This window comes from Poecilia formosa, unplaced genomic scaffold (assembly GCF_000485575.1).
Source record: "Poecilia formosa unplaced genomic scaffold, Poecilia_formosa-5.1.2 Scaffold231, whole genome shotgun sequence".
NCBI lineage: Eukaryota > Metazoa > Chordata > Actinopteri > Cyprinodontiformes > Poeciliidae > Poecilia > Poecilia formosa.
In genome coordinates, this window is record NW_006800170.1 from 525,537 (window position 1) to 544,700 (window position 19,164).

A 19,164-nucleotide genomic window follows, 5' to 3' on the forward strand; every position below is an offset into this window, starting at 1 on the left:
AACAAGATTTGAGTTATTGTAAGATCCCGTGGTGCACATATGTCTTCTGTTTTGTTGTCACAGTTACATGTCTCAGATTAACAAACAAGTGGTATTATCAGACAAAGATAACCTGGGTAAATGTAGATAAAATGCAAAGATAAAAAAAACAACAACTATCTATCACCTGTCAAACCCAGGCCCGGTTACTGTGAAACATGCAGAATCAAGAAATAATTTAATCACACCAGCAGATTTCAAAACGGAACACAGCATGTCCTATTCTAAATCTACTTAAGAACAGATGAGCAAAAAAGTTTTTAACATCAAGGGCTACAAAGCTAGACTCCTGCAAATCAGAACCATTATTCCCAAATGAAGAAACAAGAAAGAGAAAATTACAGTCTGGTATGGCAATATGACATTGAATAAGCTCATGATTTGTTGTGTATTTTTTGTGTATTTGAAATATGTCTGTTACAGCCTTCTGACTTGAACAGCTAATTTTCTGTTAAGGTGAATAGTAATGTGAACTATTCACATTTATTACTGAGTGAGTGAAATGAAAAAATAAAATCCAAATGAAAGTTTTTGCTGAAGCTTGAGTACAGGTGTAAGCAGAAATCACTATTTTAAATTCTTAATTTTTTTGTTACTATAAAGCCTGGTTGGTGTTGATAGCTTTTCCAGCCTCTAATAAATGCGATGACATCATTGGAAAACATAATTAGCTTTTGATTGAAATGAAAATATATTAATTTGAAATATTTATGCACTACACAAAATCAAAAGCCACAGAAATATGAAAAGCAGAAATAAAGTTTTGTTTTGTTTTATTTTATTTTATTTTTTTACACAACATTGTGTACAGACGCCAGGTATTAATGTTTATACAAAAACCCATGCTACAAGCACCACCATTATTATTAGAGATCCCCCTCTGGGGCCCCCTTGCTAAACTTCCCAGAAGCGCTCCTGCTTTCTCACATACCAGCAGCGCAATCCTGTTAAATACCTACCAACATTTCCACAGCGTGTGTGTCGGAAGGGGGAGTGGTGCCGAGAGCGTAGTGTAGGCGTGGGCTTGCTGACAGTTTCTGAGAGTGAAAAACCGGGGAGGACCGTCTGAAGCTGAGCAGACAGAGCGGACGCGCTCCGGTGAAGTTCTGTCCAGATCGGAGTTTTCTCTCTCTTTGCGCGCTGGAGGTTCAGCGGAACGGAGCTGGATCGTAAAACCTCGGTTCTGCCAGCAGAAAGACTCAAACTGAAGGAAATGAGGATTGTAGTCTGAAAGGTAAAGGAGGATTTGTTGATCGGTGCGTTAAAACGTGATGTGGAAGATAAAGAGTGCGTCCTTTATTGTTGTAGTAAAAATGTGATTTCTGTTCTCCTTGCTGCGTGATGCATTTCCACCAACCTGCTTCTGTTATTGACCTCTTAATTTATATGTTGTTGATGTATTATCATCATTCTTTATTTTATCTGTAGGGACTCTATAACATTAATAGACACTTAGATAGAATGGGATTTAGTATCCCTACGTAGTTAGCATAATATTGAGGTAGACTGTAGTTGTAAAGACCAGAGAATCCTTGTTAAACATTCCTCATTACGGAGTTAAAGTCTACTCACTTCCTTGAACATGTGGACTTTGACACTATAAGGGTTTTCTCATGCATGTCCACCTGCTGTGCTCTAAATCCAGCTGTTTCCTTCCAGTTGCTGCTGCAGGAGGAGAACAACAACCTTTCCTTCACTCAGACCTTTGTCTTCAGGCTGCTGCTCTTTCAATGTGGCATACAGTTTTGCTCCATTCGCCAGGCTGAAATCTTCCAGGGTCAGGACCTCTGTCATGGCAGCCCTGCTCCTCGGGCTGCTGCTGTTTGCTATGCAGTCCCCTCCGCTCCCGTCCAGGCCCCTGGCGGACGGGGGGTCATCTTCGCCCCCCACCTCCTCGCCAGCCGCCGACAATGGCACCGCCAGCCATCCCAACGGGACCCTGCAGCAGCTTCCTCAGATCATAATCATCGGCGTGAGGAAGGGGGGCACGAGGGCTCTGATCGAGATGCTCAGTTTGCACAGCGCCGTGGTGGCGGCTCAGAATGAAGTTCACTTTTTCGACTGGGAGAGTCACTTTCAAAAAGGCTTGCCCTGGTACCTCAGTCAGATGCCTTACGCCTTCCCCGAACAGCTGACGGTGGAAAAGACGCCGGCCTACTTCACTTCTGCCAAGGTCCCCAAACGCATCTATCAGATGAACCCCAACATCAAGCTGCTGCTCATCCTCAGAGACCCCACGGAGCGGGTGCTCTCGGACTACACCCAGGTCTTCTACAACCGCCTCCAGAAGCACAAGCGCTACCAGCCCATCGAATCGGTGCTGGTGAAGGACGGCGAGATCAACCTGGGGTACAAGGCTCTGAATCGCAGCCTGTACTATGTTCACATGCAGAACTGGCTGCAGTACTTCCCCCTGGAGAGCATCCATGTCGTGGACGGGGACAGGCTAATCAAGGACCCCTTACCCGAGATGAAAAAAGTGGAAAGATTCCTAAAGCTGGAGCCGCAGATAAACGCTTCAAATTTTTACTTCAACAAAACAAAAGGATTCTACTGTTTGAGGGATCACGGGCGAGAGCGGTGTTTGCACGACTCGAAGGGCAGAGCGCACCCTCATGTGGCTCCTGCCATCCTGCAGAAACTCTACCAGTTCTTCCACCAACCTAACAAAAAGTTCTTTGAGCTGGTGGGAAGAACATTTAACTGGAAATAAATGTCTGAGTTTGTGCACAACGAGCTCACCAACAACATAAAATGAAGGGACAACAGCTAATGTAAATTTAAGCAAAATTTTTATTTTTTTACTAGTATATTTGTTACGGGGGGCACTCTGGGTCAGTCCACCCCCTTCGCCTGCTCATACTTTAACTTTGTGCCCAGATGTTGCCATTCGGTTTGTTCCTGTAAACACACCAGTTCATACAGATGCGGTTTATCTTTTGTTGTAGTTAGACAATTTCATTAATAATGGAGGTAAGGCAACTCATTTATCTGTATATTATCACCCATTAACTTAGAATCATCTCCACTGATTGTGGCTATAAACTCCTGTAAAACACGACAAGCCCTATGGAACCAAAATAACTTTGAGTAGTGACCTGCTAGTGAACATTTCTTAACAGTAGAGTATGATTGGAATATAAAAGTGGCCATAAATGGATGTTGGCTCGGCATGAAACAGGCTCTGTTTTGTTCCCCCTAAACATTAGGTATGAAATGGCCAACGGTGAGGTGAAAATCAGGGCAGACTGCTGGTTTTCTTTTCCAAACACCCATCTCATTGACACCCTGTGCTGTGAGGAATGTGGACCAGCTTCAGCTCGTATCAACAGACTCGTTTTGCACGGTGCCAGTATTGTTACATAAAGATATGCACTGAGCAGCTTTTTATTGCCAGACGTTCTTCTTTTGCATTTTTTGAGATAACATTGTTCAGATCTAACTGTATTTAAAGCTCTGAAGGAATTTATTGCTGCTATATTTTTTAAGGGGCACACACTCTAAATATTGAACAATAATTTGTTCTTTTTGTGGTCAGTTTCCTTACTTTGTTTGCAAGAACCAGTCATGTAAACGCGGAACCCAGATACTGCTCATCAAAAACTCAACTGTAAATATTTTTTCTAAAACTGAGAAGTTAACACTATAATAAAGATGCTATTTTATTTTTTACATGTCTACTGTTTTGTCCTTCTCTCTCTCTCTCTCTCTCTTTTTTTTTTTTTACATACTTTTACGCTGTGCCGTTTATCTTTGCCTGTAGTAGGATGACTCGGGTCATTATTTCTCCACCTGCTGACTTGCTTAACAGCTGTACTTCCCGTGTTTTAGTCGGGCTGTCATGCGTTTAGGAAACTGTGCATTAACTTTTATTGTTCAGATAATGAGTTCTCTTGAATTTCCTGTTTGGCCGCCTGCTATCAGAAGAGCTACATTTGGATTTTAGTGCGTGTTTAATAAGCTGTTGTCTGATGCTTCATTAGCTGTTTTCAGAGCAGTTTTCTTTACACAACTTAATTATCTGCTATTATAGCATGTGAGAATTAAGAGTGGGGGACAGAGGTGAAGTAAAATTTGAGCACAATCTCAACCAAAAAAAAAAAAAAATCAAAGGAGAAGTTGTTTATGCCCAAGGGTGCAATCATCTTACTTAGTTTTCAAGAGAGGCAAGGCATTATGTATTCAAATCACATCCGCAGACATTAAGCTCCAAAAACCTCAGCCCCAAAAAGGTTTTGTGATATTTGGAAGTGGCCCGGATGCACTCGGAGGGATGCCAGGACTTCAGACAGGACGCTAAGCTTGCTGCTCCTTAAATCCGCAGCGCAACAAGAATTCCTTTTCTTTTCCATTTGCCCTCAGAGAGTGCAAATTATATCTTCCTGCTCTCTCTGCACTTTGCATGTGTTCACTTTGGAGAGATTATTGAGTAACCCAATCAGAGAGGCTTTGGAGTAAAACCCGTTTTGCTGTGGGCAAGAAAGAAAGAGGCGGAGAAGGTAAACAGAGATCTTGAGGGGCCAGGGTTGATCTTAGATTATCAAGGATCTCTATAATGTGCGTCATCTGGCCTGCATGGGGAAAACAACATAACATTTATTTTCAAGATGGGGTCATTGCTGGTTGCCACATCTGGAGGAATATACAGGAATCCAGTTGCTTTTGAAAAGTAAGACACAAAGCAGTAGCAATGTCAGTGTCACCTTCCTCTGGGTCAAAGTAAGACTGATGAAATATCCAGATAAATTCATTTTCCCTCCACACTACAGCCTGCAATAACTACCATTTAGGAAGAAGATGAATAAATTGCATATATGTTAAGCTTCAACTGAGGATGCTTTTTTTGTTCAGTTTGTTCTTTTCATGCATTTAAATAAATTAGAATTTCATCAGAAGTTGATTTATTACAGTAATAATTTTTTTTTAAAGAACTGACATATTCCATGGGTTTATTTCTTAGTTTTGATGATTAAGGATTACACATAATCATGAAAAAATAAAAAATAATTTCTCCAAAAATGTTAAAATTTTTGGAGAAGTTTTATAACAGAATATTAGATAACTGAAATGTTTGTCAATAGTCTTTACAGTATAAGCCCCCAACATTTTGCTGAGCCACTTAAATTAAAAAATTGTGGCAAAGAAATATTTAACGTTGTCTTCGCAGGGCTGCCTAAAAAGCTGTTTACGTTCTCATTCATACTAGGGGGAGCACATCACCCAGGTTTTAAAGTCCTTACACTTGCTCGTTGTAGCTCAAAGAATAGGCTTTAAAATACTTTCGTTAGTTCATAAATCACCAAACGACCTGAAGTCATTGTATCAACCTTCCTAACCATTGGTCTGGTCTGATAGTTCAGCTCTACTCTGTATCGCCAGAATCAGAGCCAAACATGGAGAAGCAGCATTCAGTTTTTATGTTCCTCTACTCTGGAACAAACTTCAAGAAAATCTCAAAACTGCTGAAACACTGAGGTCTTTTAAATCGATTCTAACACCCAATAGTTTAAAGTTGCCTTTGATTAACAACAACTAGAACATCTCTAGTTTCGGCCAAGATTTCAACTTTTCATTAATTCACGTTTTTTTTTGCCATTGCAATGTAATGTCTAATATTTATTTATTGAATTATGTTTTATGTTTTTATTTTTCAAATAAACATCACTAGCATCTGGTTCTGCTAAGGTATTAAGGAAGCTCAGGTTGCACTTAGATACACTTGGATACAGCACAGCTACTTTCTTTTGTAATTATCTATTTTGCCTTAACCTCCTTGTGGAGGATGTCAGTGACAATCTGCTGGACATCTGTCAAGCAGTCATCCTCGTGATTGTGTTGGCCACAGGATATAATAGTCCTAGTTATATAATTTTTAATTAGTTTAATGTGATATTCAAAAGTTCTGATAAAGCCATAACCTCAGAATTCACAGAAATAATCACTTGACAAAGATTGTCGCCTGTGAGGAGTTCATATAATCTATTTGGTTCAGTTTTTAAAGTGAACTACTGAAATAAATAGAACGTAAAATATGCTCAAAGATATTTGCAAAGTGATCTAAAACTTACTAAGTCACTAAAGGTGATTCATTTTTCAAATGTTCCATTTATTCTGCAAGCATCAGCGTAGCAAATAAGTGGTTCTGATGAATAAAACCACAGATTACAAGAAAGCAACACCACATAAACTTCAGGTTGCCTGACAGGATTAATTGCAGAGGAAAGAAGAAAAGCTTTTTTTTTTTTTTTTACTTGAGTGAAATCATTACAGTCTTATCCTTTCATGATTGTTTTCTGACTCACTTCGGAAGGCTTTGTAAAATTTTTAAAGTGGGAAGTTTAAAGGTTGAACTCACAGTTTGGTGAAGATGTTAACAGCTCAAAGACCTGTGAAGTCTGAGTATGAACCCTTAATGTGCTAACAAGGCAGCAGAAAAGCAGAAAAGGCCACAAAAAGTCTGCTTTTCTGCTTGTTAACTTTCATTTCAAAAGAGAAAAACTTAGCGTGTGAAACTGTTTTTGCTTTCCACTGAAATTAATATTGCACAGATTCATATGTATCAGATTCAATCCAAAGATTTCCATCAGTATATCATTTTCTTTAATTCTCTGATTGATGAATTATCTCATGACTTTCTCCCGGCACCCTCGGAGGCATCACAGAGCTCAGGTTTGCAGGTAAAATTAACAATTTAAAACCCTGGTTTTCAATGCCATGCAAGTAACAAGTGGAGGAGCGTCTGCTTACGGCATTTGACGCTCATCTTGAGTGTCATTTTTTACCAGGGAGCAGGTCTGGAATATTATTCCCATTGTTGGAGTTGTAAGTGTGAATTACAAATCATGGCTTTCTACTTAAAGTCGAAAGAAGGTATTTAAATAAACACACAAAACTTTATTGTTATACTCTCTTGCATTAAGTCAGACTAAACATTTCCTGTTAAATTATGCAAATGAATTTTATTTTAATTATTTCCTAAATTAACTTAGCCAATTTAAAAAAAAACATGTAAAACCCATTGCTTCCCTTATGTGATGCTGTGGGAAGTTCTTAAGATATCAGGAAAATAATATGGACCTCAAGTATTCAGGTTCATCCTTGAGTAAAATTTCTAGATGCCTGAAGTTGCCACGTTTATCTCTTCATATATTAATATGCAAGTAGAAAAAGCATGTGAATGTTCATGAAGGACAGAGATTATGTGTCACAGAGAGACGTTTTATGGTGTTTAATGGGTGACCCTGACGAAATGCTGGCGAAAACTGCTGAAAGCAAATGTCATTGCCCTCAGTAAAACTAGATCTGGGCTCGAAGCCAATCAGCAAGGAAGAAGACATTACTGCAAAAGCAACAGAAAAACCTTGGTTACAGTTGAGACAAAGACCTTATTTGTTTTTAATTTTTTATTTTTGGACACATGTCCTGCAGTTTGGTAAATTAAAATTGAAGCCTTTGACCTTGATGACCATTGTTAAAGTTGGAAGAAAAAGGAAAAGCAAATTAGGCAACACAATCAAAACTGTGAAGTACTTAGGGGGCAACAGAATAATAATAAAAATAATCATCATTTTAGTAATCCAACCTGACCTAAAACACAGTAAAAAAAAATAGTTTGATTTGCTGTCACTCGTATACTTCAATTATAGTTACGACTGTGATAAACTCACACAGTTCAAGACTTTGTTGATTTTCAACAAACAACTTTACAATTTGTCTGTCTGATGATGTTATTTTAAAATATTCGGATCTTATGTTGCTCCGTATGTAAGGAGCCTTTTTATCAAATACTTTTTTTCCCTCTTACTTGAGTAATAATTTTGATGCTACTTTTTAATTTTATTTGGATAAAATGATGTTATAGTTGTTCTACTCGTACATGAGAATAATTTTGGGCTACTCCTTACTGACCTTTTATTGTTGGTATTAAAGTTTTAAAGTTATATTGGGACATATCTCTATTTTTATTTTGGGGTGACAGTTCTATGCTTACACAGTTTTTTTACTTTTTCAAAAATAATTGTAAGCTTAAAACAAACCAAGAGCCTTCAAGATTACCATGGAGATCTAATAGAAATTTAAAGCTTTCTACCTGAATGTTTAAGTCAATTTCCTTAAACTGTTGCAGTAAGTTAAAGCAACATAATCTCTTCAAAGTAATCATTTGATCCCTTGCATATAACATTAATTATAGGGCCGCTATGCAAATATATTCTAAAGCCTGCTTTAAAAACACCTGCAGAGCCTCTCTGATGTTGAAATAAGTTCCCTGTCGATGCTGCTGTCTCCCTTTCCCTGCTCTGATTATACACTATCAACGTAAGAGAGGCATCTATTAAGAGTTCATGAACGCCCCATTAGTCTAGTCAGCTGTGCAGCCCTCTAAAGTTTTACAGTCACAGATTTCCCCCCACATCACCTAATTAATCTCAGCCACATAATTAATTTGTCTCCTCACACGCATGCACTAAGAGCAGTAAACTCAAACAACAACCAGGATTAATGGCTTTGCCCTCCTCCCGGCACCTCCCTCTCCTCCGATACCTCTGCTGTAACGTAATTTGCCCTAGAAGTTTCTGGACTCGTTTGGAGCCAGTCGGCCTCCACCTCCTTCTCTTCCCTTCACCGGCTGCCAGCCCACACTCGTTGTTCCTGAAGAGGCCCGTTTTCCTCCAAACCACAATCAGCCATTCTGGACTGTTTCAAAGGCTGATGTGATCCGATGGAGCACAGCCTCCTTGTGCAGTCTCCTGGCTGCAGCTTTAATTGGAATAGATTGTTTGTCGAAGTCAATGTGTGAAGCACGGTAGAATTAACACATGCACCCATTCTGTTTTTATTTGCCCCAAACTGAAACGGGGACATTCAAACTGTGGCTACTTGTTAGCTTCAGACTGAGCTGGGCGTGCATTAAGTAGCTAAATTGCTGGCACGCAGGGGGATATTTTAGTAGTCGTCACAGGTCTGATTGTGTTTCTAAAGGAATTGTTTAGCATGCTCTTTTAAAGTCATTTATCAAGTATCATGGATATTCAGTTTGCTTACAAATTGATGTCCTTGCTTGCGGAAAAACCCCCCAAAACATTTTCTCTTCATTTCTCAGCTTGTACACATTGTGGATCATTTTTGCTTTGTAATAATCTACTGAAAAAGATCAGTAGCACTGATTTAACATATAGTGCCTTACAAAAATATCACACCCCTTAAACTTCTTTTATAATATATTTTAATGAGCTGCAAACAAAAACAAAGAACAGCGAGGCCTGGACAATAGAAAATACTTGACACCCATTTAAAACTCTTCTAATATCTTATTTTAATAGTTCACAGACAAAATTTAACATAATATACATTATTATGGACAGCAAAATCATCTTAGCATTCCCATGGTAAATAATGTCCTCAGTCTTACTTATTTTCAGTCTTTTGGGGTTTCAGCAAATCAGCAAGTGCGTAGGTATTTCAGCTTCCCAAGCTGCATTTTCAAGTGAATATTCTGAATATATTCAGCAAAAAAAAAAAAAAAAAAAAATCCATTAATAGGTGAGTTTTCTGCAAGGAATTTGGAGTTACAATCCACAGAAAAAGACACACACACACACACACACACACACACACACACACACACACACACACACATATATATATATATATATGGCCCAGTCAAAGTCCAAAGTCAGTCCATACCTTTATCTAATGAAGGTTTCAGGAACTGATGGTTACGGATGTTCTCCATTCAAACAAAGGTAATTTGGGGTTGCAGCTGCAATTTCTGTGAAAGAGGTACAAGTAGAAACATTTGCCACACTGTTGAAACTATTTTTTATAAAATCTTCCCAAAATACACTGAGGTTAATGTTGGCAATGTGAAAAATGTCAAAACGTTCCAAGAGTCATGCACATTTTTCTGTGGTACTGTATATGTATAGTCACACTAAGTGGCTGTCTCTTTTTTTTTTGGTTCATAAAAAGAGCACAAAAATGCTGTATTTCAGTCCCAGCTACCACGATCAGAAGATATGAAGTCACAGTTAAAGAAACGTATGTTCCTGCAGAAAAAAAACTGCATATTTTAAAATGCTTAGAGGAATTTCAGAAATGTGAAGTCGACCCCTTCAGAAAGCTTGCACCTTCAGATGATAAAAATCAGAAGGAACTAATTCTTGGATCAAATATTCTCTCTCGAGTGTGACACTACAACATTAAAGTCACAGGAGACAAAATATGTGAATAGTCTGTGTTTAGATGTAGGAATGTAATAAAAGAAGTTTCTCATTGTTTGCTTTTCTTTGGTAAGAAGAGTTTTGCAAGAAGCCTTTTGTTCTAGGACGTGCATTCCAGCTGGAAGTAATTCTGTTTCTTTTTGAACGGAGTAACCTTGAAGTCAAGACACAACAGAGGAAAGAAAGTGGGCTTAGAAAATATGCTCAACTTTGATTAAATCACCACGCAGAGATCAGCACATCAAACAATCATTCTGACAAAGTTACTGTACAACAGCTTCTGTTGATTTCATCCATTATCGAAACACTAAATGAAAGACAGACACTTTTTTTTAAAGATAATTTTCTTGACTTTATTGCTCCTGAAAACCCTTTCAAACAAGTCTTTAAGTTGATTCAGATTGAGGTGAAAAATTCACAACTTCAAGGATTATTAAGAAAACAAAGCACAGTGGCTGCTTCGCCTCAAGGACTGTGATTCTGAAGTTTTCATGTTTACCAGTAGAGCTGCAGACAGACATAAAGGCATTCTGATGTATGTTCAGCATTTTGTTGGAACTGCAGAATCCTTTGAAATACCAGGTGGAGCTGGAAGGAAGAGCATCACTGCACCTGAATGCTGTTAAAATATTCACCGAAGCAGGATTTATGACAGCCGTGTTTGTTCTCTTTTTTTTTACCGAGGCTTTGAAAATGTCCGTCTTCGAATGAAAAGTATATACCTCAGGATGTGCAGCCTCACTCTGTGATGCCATAAAGACTGCAAACTATCACGAATATACAGAAAAACATCATAACGACCATAACAAAATAAAACTCAGAGGATGACATCCTGCAAACGGTGGCTCCAGAGCCAGTGTGGCACTTTGGTCCCTCCACTCTGGATCTTCTCTTTTGGTTGTAGAAGCAATATGAAACGATCATTTTAGGAGTTGTTTTCTGTAAGTTTGTTGTAAAATCCACAATCTGAAAATAGAAGTAAATTTTATTTCAATGGTTTTAGGTTTCATGATAAAACATTTTGCAGAGAACATATTTAAAAAGGTTTTTTGTGGCTCGAGGCGAGTTTTATTTCTACAAATGTCTCCTTCAATGGAAAAGGTTGCTTACCCTTGCTCTAATTTGTCAATGAATGTTTTTTAGCTTTAAACATGGGAGTTATAGCTCAGTGCAATTTGATGCGACAAAGTTTAAAACTCCAAAACACAAAAAAATTAACCAGGAGTCAAGAGTCACTGGAAAGCAAATCTGTTTTGCATGTCTGTTATCTAAACTTTGCACAGAAAGTAAGAAAAGTACTTTTCCAAAGTAATTTGAAAATGACAAAATTGGCAATATTTCCAATAAGGAAGCACCGCAAATTTTACAGGAAGGAAAACTTGCTTCTTGATTTTAAATCTTTTGCCATTTGTATGGTGCTACATTTGGTAGTAAAATTTGTAGGTTGTGCAAATTTTACTTGCAAATTTACTTGCACCATGCCCCTCACTACATCTCTAAAGGTTTGCTTAGATTTTGATTTTGATTCACTGACACTCAGTTGGTTAAAGTTGCACACACTTACAGCTTACATGGGAAAAAAATAAAATCCCATTACATGAGGTCAAAGTTCCCATGTTCACAGCCAGCAGAGAACAGCTTTGATTGGCTGCTCTTCCACATCAATCATAGAACTCCTAAAAGTTAACGACTGCATTTGTTTCAGTGCTGAAACTGTGATGATTGAATCAGCATGCACGGGCATGAGACAAACAGTTCCACATTGTCGTCTGTGGTTTCACTGATCGAGCTATACTCATTCCTTTTCTGAAAGTATGCATAAAGTATTTCCATTCTTTCTGTTTTTCTATGCTCTAATGCCAACCACCAGGAAAACCCCTTCTGTTTCAACAGAAACTTTGCACATTCTTCGAAAACGTCCTGATCTGGTCTACCTCAGTGGCTCTGCAGTACTTCTTCAGCTTATTTAGGAAGTTTCTCCTCAGAGAGCTGCCCTTCTGACTTGAGATTGCTTGGAGATCAGCAGTAACTCCTGAAATAACAACCACAAACATTCATATCTGTGTCTGAGGCTCATTTTAAACTACAGCAGGATGCAGCTGTCAAGTAGTTTCTGGTTTTACAACAGGTTAATGATAGAAGCTGCACACTGGTTGGACTATCTAACAACACAAACTTATAAGAAGCCATCACTACNCATTTGATATGGTGATATTGCTTTTTAAGCAAAATCCTAATTTCTAGCAATATCTTACTTTTGCCTATCAGGATGTAATTTGCAAAATTAAAGACTTTGGGTTGCATTGAACCACTTTTCGTTCAAAATATTAAATATTTTTGCTGGTTAGACATCAGTTGGATGATTCTTCACTGATCAGAGTTCATTTAAGACAACGTGTGATTTATGAAACCTTTATTGTATTTTGTGAAATCCCCAAAAAACAAAATAACATCTTAAATAAGTATCTTGGCACAATTTATCGGAGTGGATTATTCTACAGTTCTTGTGCATGCTTTTCTAACGCTAGTGATACCGCTAAAGGTATCATCTGCTTCAGACTCTCCTTTGGCCCTAGAATAAAGGGAAGTTTCTCTGCTTTTAAGAAATCTGGACTGCAGATGTTTATCTATAGTTCAAAATCTAAAATGTCTGAACTGGTTACGTGTGAACCTGATAGGCCTACACTGAATAGAGATTTTCAAAGCTTTTTTGGCCATTAAAACCATCTTAGACTCAGACAAAAATGCATGATATGAATTCAACAAACCTGGACTGAGTTATTCTATTGTGATTATGGATTCTTTCTTATACAGTTTCTAAAATGAAATCCTGACTGTGTTTTCAAAAACAAATCAATTCAAACCTTAGTTTTACCAAGATTCTTGTCTCTTTCTTGTAAACCAAATATCATGTATCATCTCATCTTGTCAAGTTGATGTGTTTAATACACCCCATACTGAGGGGAAACCCTCAGTATGCATACTGAGGGTTTGCCAGTATGCAAACTGAGGGTTTGCATACTGGCAAACCCTCAGTATGCCAGTGGAAAAATCTATACTTTTACCTCGTCTATATAAGATATAGTGAATTATGACATATTTTTACTGCCCTCCAAGTCCTCTCTGTACAAACAACATAGTTCTTCCAATAGATTGCAACATTATAGTCAATAAATTGAATCACTTGAATTGAATGAAGCCCCATATGACTCAAAGTTCTGCTCATGTCTCATCAATATTCATCTCGGCTTATTAAATCAACGCACATTCCACTTTTGAGCTTGACATCGCAACAAATAACTTTTTGCCTTCCGTCAGAAAAAAATGTGGTTTCCCCTTTGAGTGAGCTTCCTCCTCAATCCTGTTTAGCCGTTCAGAGCTAATGGAACGTAAATGCACACGTCATTAGGAGAAAGAATGAGGGAGGGGCGGGGGGCTTGAGTTCAGCTGCATGATGTATGTTCACATTTTCGCATCCCTCCTTCGTCTCGGGCAGGTTCTGCATGTCCTGCTGCTGTGCGAGCCAGTCATAGCTGTGTGCCGTTATCACTCATTTCATGGCACGGTGTCTTCTGGCAGGGGAATAAGCCTCCATGGCCAATGATAACTCCCACAGCCAACAAACACCTCTGCATGGGTGAAGCATGACTGGGTCCACAGATAGTTCTCACTCCCTCTGGGTGTGCAAGTGCAACTCTGTGCGCCACTGTGCATGACCTGGACGGTTTGTTCGTGTCTTTCCCCGTACGTGTGAACTGGAAAAACCAGACGGTTTCCATGGGAGTGCATGAACGTGTGGGATGAAGTCTGTGTGTTTCCATGCAAAGAAAGCAGTGAACCATGTCGAATTTGATACTCAAGCAGGATTTCCAAACCTCTGAGCTTTAGATGCTCCCCAAAGAACGAAATTCAAATTGCTCTAAATGGGTTCTGTGACTGAGAATTGTGTCATTTGCACTTTATGTCACAGCTGAGCTTATTTGGATGCACCTGAAGGTAAACACCGATCTTTGTGAGCAGACACACAGCCATACTGTTAGGGTTTCAGGCATGCAACAATTGGACGGCAAATGGTTTGTATAAAAACCAAATTCTATGAAAGATCATTCATGTATCATGTTACAGCGTCAGTGAATGTTCTTTGTGTGTGCTGATTCAAACAGTAAGATAGCCGCACATTGAAACCAGGTGTTGGCTTGATTCCTGAAGGGCTTTCATACAGAAAAACACGACTGTTCCAGTCCACTGAAAAAAAAATCACATTTTCATCATACTTTATTAAATTATGGCAGCGCCTATGGGCTGATGAGGTACGGGTTGGTGCAGATCTTCACAACTTTTTGTCTTAATTCAATGCATTAATTCAAATAAACATACAAAACAATCAGAATAATTATTTATTAGATGCTGAAAACACTTATATTAGGTCAGGAGAGAAAAGCAACCACTATAACTTGAAAATAATCAAAGATTTAATAACACAACCTTGAAGTATCGTAACAACCAAACAGCAGAACATCTGCATAACCAAGAAACTGACTAAAACTCTGTCACAAATTTCTTTGTCTTTTCCACAACTGCACTTCAGTGAAGTAGCTATGCAAAAAGCACTGGCCAAAAACATGGACATGCAAATCTTTCTCCCTGACTGTTGCTGTTTCCATCTGTTTATGATATTCTAGTCTGATCCCAAGTATTAGTTCCAGGTTCTGATCAAGGCATTTTAAATGATCTGCAATGTGTACCCTGACTAAAATCAACTCTTGGCACCTTCTTTGGGTTTACTGTCTGTCACTTTATGTCTGTTGCATCCCAGATGAGTTGTGTAGTTACAACTTGTGCTGCCAATTTTCATTTGCATAACTTGCAAAACTGTGTTAAAGGCCATGCAAACGATCTTGTTGTCTGGGTATTGCCTATAAAGCCAGGTGTGCTTAACCATTTATCATGGTGGCTACGTTTTGAAAATCAGAGATCGCTTTGGCTGCTGCAGTTCTCTGTCTCTCTCGTGTGACCTGTCAGGCAAATTCTTTTGAGACTATAAATCAGTTTTTTTTCTTTTCTAAATTTTGCTCATAAACAAACACTTAACTGCAACCACAGTGAAATATGTCATCAGTGAGTCTACGTTGTCTATTGTCTCGTCTTTATGCCCTCATCCTAAGCATCTGGAGGCACAGATGGAAGGAAAGAAAATATTAGTTGCATTTGAATGCAACTAGAAGTTTTGAAGTAAGTGGCAGTAAAAGGATAAAGCAGGTGAGAAGTTGACTATTCCTGAGGAAAAAAAATCCAGAGTGCAGAACGTCTGAAACCAAGATGTGGCCAAGCAGAAATTTAGTTGAGAACGAGGTTTTGAAAGTGTGGCCCACATCCACAGGGTTCTGGATAGTATAAGTGAGTCATTTAAAGTGGGACATAATAACCAAACTATGACTCCTAAAATGTAGTCGGTTACTTTAATGCACCATGAAGCTGCAGAGTCTTTAAGCGTATGCATGACGTTGATTATAATAACCACTAAAAACCCACCGGTTTAGGGATGCTGTTGATTAAAAACAACTGGAACACTGATTAATGTATTTTATGTATAGTTGATGATGATTTTGAGGATGGCATTTTTAAAAATGTAATGCTTGTTGTTAGTTTCATAAATGGATATTGGGCTCAACTTCCATGTCGGCTGAAATGTGTTGAGCAAAAACGCTTGACTTGATTGGGGCTCAGTGTTGGCAAATACCTATTTTTAAAAGAGTCAAACTGGTTTTGGAGACAGAACATTCTGACTAGACCTTCACTAATCTGTGCTATTCATATCTGAACAAATCTACAGAGTGAAACACAATATGCACACTTAAATGTAAACCTCACAGTATAGTCTCTAGAGGACAGGCTGGCATATGCAAATGTTTAATTAGGAAACTAAACTAGGGCAGGTTTGTGTATTCAGCTCTTCTAGTCCGTGTTTAGAAACTTTTATGTCTGCAACACATGTTGCAGACATGCGTTGCATCATTGAGATGCAATGTGTTTCATTGCATCTCAATGAAACACATTGAGATGCAATAAAAACAAGGAAATGATGATTAATTATAGCAAGTGCTACAAAAGCATTTCATTGTAATCACGAGGAGACAGACCATCGCAGGAATGCAAATATGGCCACAAATCAACTGATAAAGACCACAAAAGTAAGAGGAACCAAAAACGTGTTGGAGCAGCAACACAGAAAAATCAAGGAATATAAATTGACAGGAAAAAATGTAACAAAAGAAAGCTTCAGCTGCTGCCAATGATTGCCTCCTCTAAGTTTCTGTCCACAAGTCAAGTCTGTGTTTATTTGACATATATTCATTGGCTTGACCTATAATTAAAAATACTTTATATTTCTCCAGCTTATTGTTGGCTAGAGCCTTTAATTGAACTCTTAGAAATTGTCTCAGAGTTTCTGAGATTAGAGGGAGGCAGCTTAGTGCATTAAAGATGATTTATGCTAAGTTGATTTGATTTGACATTTGGCACACTTTGGAAACTTCACTCCATAATCCTATACTAACACTTCCCACAGTACAAAAAAAAAATCTCAATTTTCATTCAAGCCACACTTCTTCCCATCCTCTATTTACACGTTCTGTTTTTTTTTTCTTTTTTCACAGGCGTGTCACCGAGATATCTCCTACTCCCCAATGTCAGCACATGAAAATAGAAAACAGGTGGTAAGTGTGCTTGTTGGATAATGGGTAAAATTACATTCAGTGTGTGCATCCAGGGAGAGAAGTTTCACTCCGCCTCACGCCAAGTTCAGCAAATAAAGAGAGGAAAATCAATTGGCTGCTCCATGATTGACCAAATCCCTTCACCTGCGAGTCTTGAAATCCAATGACCTGCATGCCTGATGCCTTGCATCTCACCTGGAGAATAATAATACAACTCTAATTGATACACAGCCACTTAAAGTTTGTTCCCTGTGTTTTACAGTGTATGCTTTTGTAGTGTGTGTTTTTTTGTTTTGTTTTTTTTTGCCACTATATAGTTACCTCCATGAGTGTATTCTACTTTGAAAAAGATTTTTGAAATGGCTCTGGACATTTCACACCTTCACCTTTTTTTTTTTCCTGAACTAATTGTGTTACAGTTCATATCCACTGTTGAGTTGAGTTAATTTTAATTATGAATCTAAAATTCAGTTTGTAATCTAAGGAAATCTCCTTTGCTTTTTTTTGTAGTGGAGTGGATATTTCTCCCTGCAAAGTTAAGGATTTTATCCTGCAGATCAATTTGAGCTTGACTAGTTTATGAACCTTAATATCCTTTGATTCACCCTGATGTTTCTGAACTTGCTACGTTTCTGACCTGTCTTTTATGCAAACTTAACTTGTACAGATCGCAAATACTGTCAATGTCCTGTTCCACAGATGATCACAATTTGTAGATAAGTGTCTGATTTCTACAGAGGGGAGTGTTGCATGCTCAGTCATGGATTGCAATGATGTTTGCTACGCTAAAGGAAACGTGCTGATAACTGGGGGATGGAGCTATCTCATGTTGCCACTTGCACACTGCAAATTTGTTGAAACGAGCCTCCTATCAAGATAGCAACTCACGTGCGTTTGATGCAGTTTTTCTTTCTTTTTTTTTTTTAGTATTTTTACATTTTTGTCTAAAGCACCATTTTAATATTTAGTCAAAGAAGCACAGGTTTGTATTAAAGTTCAGATATCTGCTTTTATCACACCACTTCCAGCTGCTGTTTTTCCTTTTAATTTTCTGCTCAAGAGATTTCTATCTTCATTCACGTGAAACCCTGACATCGTGTTAGCTGCACTTATTATAAGTCAGAGATGTTGACCTAGCATGGTGTCCTTGTAAAACCCACAAATCAAGCAGAAGGGATTTAATCAGATATCTTCACTCGCTGACCTTGGTCACAGAACATGAAGGCTGCACATCAGCGGCGTGAATATAAAATGTCTCCAAGAGCAAGAGAATCACATGCATCATCTGTGCAGAACCTTCCACATCACAGAATCTCCCCATCTCCATGTCGTTCCCACTGGAGTCAGAAAGGGAATATTTTAAACGCAGCTCTCCGTCCTCACAGATGAGACGCACCAGCCAAGCATTCTTTAGAGCCGCACACGGCCCTCTCACAAACGTCTGTCAGCATGTTCGGCAGTCACAATGCCTCTCGATTCCTCAATGAGAACAAGTTCGAGCATTAAAAGTCCCCCAGAGAGAGGCGGACAGGGGGGAAGGAGCACATTGATCTGCTTGTGTAACACGTTGCAGTTTGTCATAGGTCAATGAAATTCCATCAGCTTTTCCCCCCTTTGGTCAATATCCATCTGAAGAGTCTCCACAGACATTGTCTTCACTTTAGTCCTGATCCTCAGGAGTTTATCTTTGTCCTGCTGTTTTTAGCAAGCAGAGAACAATTGAGAAGCTAACAATTTCTGAAATTGAGATTAAATAGTTGAAAAGGTTAGATATTTCTCAAAGTGTTTGTAGTTCCAAAAGTATTGTTTCATGAAAAGAAATTAGTATATGTTACTCCAAGTAATTAACAGGATCACGTCTGAGATTCATAAACAACACAAATGTTTTAGTTTTATACCTCTTGAACTTTTGAAGTTTTGAACTGTAGTTTAATCATATTTTATGTAACAAAGTCAAAAACTTTGAAATCAAAGGGAAATTGTGTTGCGTTTCAAAGTGTATTACAAATAAAATGTGAAAAGTGCAATTTTTTCCCCACCTTTATTCTGACATCATAAATCAGGATCATCCCAAGATTTAGAGTATTTGTCCAAGCAGACAACAATTATTAGTCCAATCCATTGTTAAAAAATGTGAAGGGGCCAAAGATGACTCTGGAGGAGCTGCAGAGATCCACAGTTCAGAAGTG

General features: G+C 38.4%; 1 protein-coding gene across 2 annotated transcripts; it reads left to right on the forward strand.

The window, feature by feature from the left end:
- Positions 1–1,023: 1,023 nt before the first annotated feature.
- Positions 1,024–18,903, forward strand: hs3st1 (heparan sulfate (glucosamine) 3-O-sulfotransferase 1). 2 transcript variants are annotated; one of them, XR_001664319.1, is made up of 3 exons: positions 1,024–1,273; positions 1,699–2,942; positions 18,891–18,903. XR_001664319.1 is itself a non-coding variant. In XM_007568803.2 (2 exons), the coding sequence occupies exon 2, from the start codon at positions 1,832–1,834 to the stop codon at positions 2,750–2,752; it is 921 nt and encodes a 306-aa protein (XP_007568865.1). In that variant the 5' UTR covers positions 1,024–1,273; positions 1,699–1,831; the 3' UTR covers positions 2,753–4,867. The 2 variants fall into 2 exon arrangements, 1 of the variants encoding a protein (XP_007568865.1); XM_007568803.2 differs by lacking the exon at positions 18,891–18,903 and having other exon boundaries at positions 1,699–4,867.
- Positions 18,904–19,164: the final 261 nt, after the last annotated feature.

Bases quoted from the DNA above. Each gene is read 5' to 3' on its own strand.
- hs3st1 (XM_007568803.2), top strand. From the start codon at position 1,832: ATGGCAGCCCTGCTCCTCGGGCTGCTGCTGTTTGCTATGCAGTCCCCT.